The sequence below is a fragment of the Taurulus bubalis genome (genome assembly GCF_910589615.1).
Source record: "Taurulus bubalis genome assembly, chromosome: 11".
NCBI lineage: Eukaryota > Metazoa > Chordata > Actinopteri > Perciformes > Cottidae > Taurulus > Taurulus bubalis.
The window spans coordinates 8,119,854-8,126,525 of record NC_136599.1 but is presented as its reverse complement, the minus strand read 5'-3'; the positions used below and the strand labels follow the sequence as shown (position 1 = coordinate 8,126,525).

Genomic DNA, 6,672 nt, shown 5'->3' with positions numbered 1-6,672 from the left:
CTGTCTTCTTGACCGGCCAACCGCAGCTGTCTTTGAAGACACTATCATTTCAAGTGACGCCGCACTCCCCCACAGTTTGTCAGGAAGGAAGTGACGATAGAGCCTCATAAGAACGCCCTCGCATGCAGTGGTAGATTAAAAAGCACCCTACGAAAGAAGCAGCCCTCAGACGAGCACGCTGCATGATATTCATAACATGGAGCATTATGTAAAGTGAAAATGTAGTTTTAACACAGATTTCTCTCACTGACATAGTTGCAGTATGACTATCACCTTGGCTGATGTCAGCCTACATGCAAATACACACACACACACACACACACACACACTTACCAGCAGAATGAATGAATATCATTACTACTCAAAGAAAAACCTATTTCCCAAGCCAGTATGTTAATTGAGCTTCTGGGGTTTACAGTTCTTCATATAGGATTAGGGGGAGGTTAAGGTAAGTGTGGGAGGTGTTTCTTGGCCGAGGATGCGTCGGCGGATGAGCTGCTGACTTCTGACATCACAGTGGTGTAACGTGCGTATGCACTCAGAGTAGGTGAGTCATGGTAGACTGAGAATGATGCAGTAGAATGTCAAAGTATCATGGTTATGATACGCTTAAAAAAATGACCTAGCAGGCAGATATTGGGTTTTGTAATTTGAGTGAATTGAACGTCATCATTAGTCAGCAGAATTCCTGTTCTCCAAAAGTCAAAGCACTTACTGTCGGAAAACAATCAGTTTCCTTTTCAAAGAAAGAAAACCCCATGATGGACTTGTTTTGCAATGGACAGACCACTCATCATGAAGCGACAGTTACTCATTCAATTAATAACCTTTTGAAAACCCCTCTTTCACTTTAGCACAATGACATGCTGCAGCTCTTCCTGCTCCCGAGTTGGAACACATTGACGCTCTGTCTGGGTTGGGTTACAGCAGCGAAAATAAGTAAAGTAAAAGTACAGAAAACATCTCGTACAGATGCTAAAATTGTCCTTGTGCCCTTTGTATCATAAGCCGGAGGGCATGGCGACGTGTTGGGAATGAGAACAGGCCGGGATACTACTTGTTTCAGTTTCCCTGAGGGGCCACTTTGCTGTGGTTTCTTTCAAAGGGAATTAAAAGCATTAATCACCAGACATAATAATAGGTGAAAAAAGCAAAAAGAGGAAGTTTTTTTAACTTTTCAGTAACTTGTGACTGTTTTCACGAGGAGCTCATATGTTTGTTTAGCGTGACTCATCAGCATCAATCCCTCTTGTGACGGAATGATACCCCCCAGGACAATGACTACAAGCAGGAAGGCCGCTCCTCACAATGACATCGGCTTAGGTTTTGTTGATCAAACTAAGCAGTTCAAACAAATAAAATACAATAAAAACAGTGAACTGGAGACATCAAAGTCAATACAAGTCCAGTTTCACTTTTGGTACAGGTAAGACTATTATTACTGAAAACAAAACAAACCAGTGAGCAAACCAGACATTTGGCCTCTGAAGTGAATCTGCACCAACAACTGCCTCCCAAATGAAACTTTTAAATAGAAGTCTACTTAATGCGGACATATGAACAACTTGAAAAGATGACGACAATCATAACAAGACCATTCTGTCATCCAAAGCTCTAACTAAGTAGGCACCTATTGGCAACAGAAGAATGGTCATTAAAATATCATAGTATGCCATCAAACAGTATAGTATGTCACAAAAAGTGTAATTTGATGACATGTTATGGCATTTTATTAAATGTTTAATGTAATACTATACTATGAATTTTTTGAGACTGTATGTCATTAAAAGACATGAACATAGCATATAATAGTAATGTGTCAGGAAAATACATGTTATGACATAAAAGTAACAAAAATTACGTAAAAAGTTATAAAAAGGTCATAGTAGTATATATAATGTCTAAAAAAGTCACAGTATAGTATATTAAAAAGTCTTAGTTGAGTAAGTTAACAAAAGTAATATAAAGTCAAAAATCGAAAGTTCATATGTCGAAATAGTATGTAGAAAAATGAAATAAAAAAGTCAAAAGTCATCAAAGAGTCGTATGTCGAAATACGTCATCAAAAAGTCATTCTACAATATGTTGGCTATGACATGAAAAAAGTACTTGTATAGCATGTGTATATTAACTGTAATGTGATGCGTGACGACCCTCCTCCTCCCATCCGAGGTGTCCCTGTGGTTTCGTTCTCTGTAGCAGGTGCTGGTTGGAGTGAACTCAGCTGGATGAGCCGGTGTGGCCTTTAAGACCTTCTTCATCTCTCTGGGGGAGGAGAGCCTTTGTGTTGCTGTAATGACACAGTTCCCGTGGTTCATGCTTTAGTTATGTTTCTTAATACACACTGCCACACATCCATACATGCTCTTCACTACTGATAACAGATACCTCCACTTTACATGGTTTGACTTATGTTCTTCAAAATAAATCGTTTATTGTTAGCGGCTCGCTCGTTTGTCTCACCGTTTGTTGCCATCTATGAGCCGGGCTGTGACACATGTCAAAATATGTCATGATATAGCATGCTGAAAGATTTTATGGAGAAAAAAAAGTGAAGTATGTCAAAAAAATGTCATGTCACAAAAGTGTAGTGAAAGAAGGTCAGAGTATCGTATGTCATAAACAATCATGGTATAGTATGTTGAAAGATGTCATCAAAAAGTTATAAAAAAAGTCATAGTATACTTGGAAAATAGTACACAATATTGAAAAAGGTCATAAAATGTCACGGCAGATTATGTTGAAAAATCGAAATAATGACTCATGTTGAAAAAAAGTCCAAAAAGTTTAGTATGTTGTAAAGAGTAATAGTCACAGTATTGTATGGTGGAATTTCAGTTTGGGCATCTAATTCAGATCAACTAGACGTCTCCCATTACAGGAGTTTTCCAGGGACGTCCAACTGGTAGGAGACCGCGGGGAAGACCCAGGACACGCTGGAGGGATTATATCTGCCAACTTCCCGGGGAACACCAGAATTTGTTGGTACATGTTGCGGGTGAGAGGGAAGCCTGGGTCAGCCTGCCGGCCCGGCTGCCACCGCGACCCGACCCCGGATAAGTGGAGGAAAATGGATGGATGGTGAAAAGTCATTAAAAAGTTATTTTATAGAATGTTGAATAAAGTCATAAAAAGTCATGTAAAAATAAGTCATAGAGTAGTACATTAAAAAAAGTGATAGTATACTATATTGAAAAAGAAAATAATATACTAGTAGTAGCATTAGTTATTGCAAAAACTCAAAAAAGAAGGTCATAGTGTAAATGCTAAAAAATAAGTTAAAACATAAAAAAAAGTTAAAAAAATCACAAATCAAAAAAAAAAATGCTTTTAAAAAGTCATAAGACATAAAAAGTCATTAAAAAAATGACAAAGTATAGTATGCCATAAAGGAGTCAGAATAAAAGTTCATAGTATGTCATAACAAATCATACAACATAATATGGCAATCCTTTAAAAATAACTTATGGCATTCCTTTAAAAATAATTTACTCGTGACAAATGTCGTAGTATTGTATGCAATAAAAGGTCATCAGAGTTTAGCGTATTTCAAGTATGAGTTACAATGAGTCATTTTACAGACACGCCCCCTGAGTATGAATAGCAGCTCAGCTGGCTTTGCTCTCCAACTCATAGTCAAGACCACAGAGGCCACACACAGCACAGAGAGATTTCTTCATGACATAATTCATTTCCCCTCACCATCACGTTACAGCTGAGAGGCTTTAGGTTCAGAGGAATGTTCACGTATTTAAGAGTCAAGCTACAGATTTAGAAAGAAAGTGCCTTTTCTTAAGAATAAATTAGGTACCTGGGAGATTTCTTGGATTGGATTACCTCACGTCTTTCCTGAGGCGACCTTACCCACACGCCTGGAGAGCAGACATGGCTGCACTCTTCTGGGCGATGGGTCTCTCTCTGCTGCTGCAGGGCTGTTTGTGCAGCGTCGGGCAGACGGACAGAGGCTGCATGAAATGGACATCAAGTGGGGAGAACGTTTGCTGTGAAGCCTGTTATCCTGGTAAGTAACAAAAGGAGATAAGGAGCGTTCCAACTCTGTGGTTTTGAAAAATAAAATGTGCTGTGAGTCGCTACAGGTCAATATATACTGCATGTATCATTCATATTGTGGCTTTAAAAAGTATAACAATAAAACAGAAACAGCACTGTTCTAATGAACTGCATACATATATTCATGAAGGGAAGAAGATACCATCTATGCTCACTTTCCTCATGAACTCAGCTGTTATAACAAATATGTTAACATTATTCCATAATCAAATCAATAAGCCCTCAGAGTTGTATGTGCTTTTGCCTGTAGAGGCGAAAAAAAAAAAAAAATACAATTCCAGACTTTCAGCACTTCTGTGGTAACTTGTAACCAAAAATAGTTTCAGTGGTTTTTCAGCTAATACCACAACAAAGACAAAAAGCGTGGATGGTGCAGCAGATAAGTCAGATAATTTGGAGCTGTGAAATATATTTAATGTCATTTCATGTTTTGTTTTTTAAACGCTTTAAAGTCATATGTCAAATGAATTCATCTTTAACCTTGAACCTTGTTTGCAGGGCACCACATGGGCAACCGCTGTGGCCCACGGCCAAAAGACCTTTGTATTCCTTGTGAGGACGGGACATTTTCAGAGAACCCTAAAAACGCCCGGTGTACCAGGTGTAGACAGTGTGTCGGTACGTCAGCAGATCCTAAAACCAGATTCAAAACTCATTTATTCAGTAATATACTACGAGCTGATTTTTTTTTTTACAACTCTCTTTGAATATCTTTGTCTGCGTAGGTGCTCAGGTCTATGTGAAACAGTGCACAGACACAACCAACGCACAGTGTGGCTGTAAAGAGGGACTCACCTGCGGGGATGACCGCTGTTTATTCTGTGTCAAAAAGTGTGACAAAGGTCAGGAACCTACAGAGAAGCGTAAGTAGAACTAAAGAAAGAAGCTCATGATTTACGCACACATACATGAAATTAATAACAGGTTATGTTGCGTGGCTAATCGACAGACTGATTTCCTGCACAGGTTCATGCAGACCGTGTCCAGCTGGAACCTTCAATGACCAACTTCACCAGATGTGTAAACCCTGGAGTAACAAGTGAGATATTAACCGCTCTAAAAAAAAAATACTACTACGATCGCCATGTTGTATATTTGTTGTGCTGACTGAGATTTGATGTCTTTGTTTTCTCGAAGGTGTCCCAATCCAGAACAAGTGATTGTGGCCAAGGGAGATGCACTTTCTGACATTAAGTGTGCCAATGTTTCAGTTAGCACAGTGCACAAAAATAAACCTGGTAAGACGGCATCCTGTTGTGCTTTAATTCTTGTTCTTTTTTATTTAAAGCCAGCAATAATTTCTTGCCGTTTTCTGTCAGCTCACACAGAACAGTCATGGCCATTGGTCTTAGCTGTGGTCACCAGTGGAGTGCTGCTGGCCTTCGGCCTCATCATCACCATCAGCAGCATTATGGCCAAGAAAAGAAAGACACGAGAAGAAAAGCCAATCCCGAAGACACCGATAATCAGAACCCCGACAGGTACCATACTCCACGATATATTAAGAGATCATGTCGACCGTATTACATTAATGATTGTGAATATTCCGGATGTTTATCAAGCCAATCTCACATACAGTGAAGAAGGTATTTGATCTGTCATCTTTCTCTTCTTTAGATGATGATCCCAGGACATTAATAGCAATCGAGTGCAGCTTCCACGAGGCCGAGCAAGAGCAGGGCAGCAGCTCAGAGTCGCTGGCCTCCAAGGAGTCCTCAGAGCAGCTCATTGTATGACGGCTGGAACGCCACACTCAAGTTCCTGTTGACTGAACGGAAACAGGATATCCAGGATATCCAGAATAAGATAGGGTCCTGATTTGCGATACTGAGCCATACGTTTGGAGGATCTGAGTTGGAGATTCGACAGAAACAGAGCAATGCGTTGTGTCTTTTACCCAGTCTATTTTCCTTTTATCAGAGTAACCAAAGCTACTGGGAATACGTTGAGAGACGATGACTGCAGGGTATAATTATAGGGATCTTTTGATGATATCATAAATAACAGTGGAAGGGGAATTCTGGATGGCGGGGTGGGGGAAACAAAGTGGACTTATTCATCATGTAAATTATAGCAGACAGTGAAGCTGTGTATTTTTTCCGCTTTCAGTTAAGCTTGAGAGATATAGTATCCTTAATTGCTGTGGAAGGTTTTGCATTATTGGATTGCATTTGGCACCAGATCATGTGACACCCTTTAGAAACCTAAAAATAGCACAGTTAAAAGAACTATTGTAAAACAAGTACCTGGACTTGTGCCACTGGGCTGTGTGAAATAATACTGTAGCCTGTGAGGGAGTGTAATGCAGTTTCACTACTTTGATATTTGCATGTCTGCGCGGTAAAGCCGCTGTGTGGCTGTACTGTACAGGTGGGTGTAGAAGTCTGAGAGGCCGGTTTGAGTCACGCCTCAGGCTTAGGCATGTTTTACTCCAGTTACCGGTTTACTGTAACCTTCTAACCCTGGTTTTGGTGAAGCCAAACTAACAATGCTGAGTCAACCACGATTGTATGTGGTGAAACATTTAGCATTCATCAGGGGATAGTTTGTTAGTTTTTGTTTGTTTTGGTTTATTACCAATATTTAAAGTGTTTAAGTGAG

The 6,672-nt window shown here is 39.7% G+C and overlaps 1 protein-coding gene across 1 annotated transcript; it reads left to right on the top strand.

Annotated features, from left to right (window-relative positions):
• Positions 1–3,885: 3,885 nt before the first annotated feature.
• tnfrsf9a (tumor necrosis factor receptor superfamily, member 9a) lies at positions 3,886–5,807 on the top strand (the record flags this gene model as incomplete). Its single annotated transcript, XM_079226499.1, has 7 exons — positions 3,886–4,021; positions 4,570–4,689; positions 4,797–4,934; positions 5,038–5,110; positions 5,209–5,309; positions 5,424–5,552; positions 5,689–5,807. The coding sequence occupies 7 exons, from the start codon at positions 3,886–3,888 to the stop codon at positions 5,805–5,807; spliced, it is 816 nt and encodes a 271-aa protein (XP_079082625.1).
• Between the last annotated feature and the right edge of the window lie 865 nt (positions 5,808–6,672).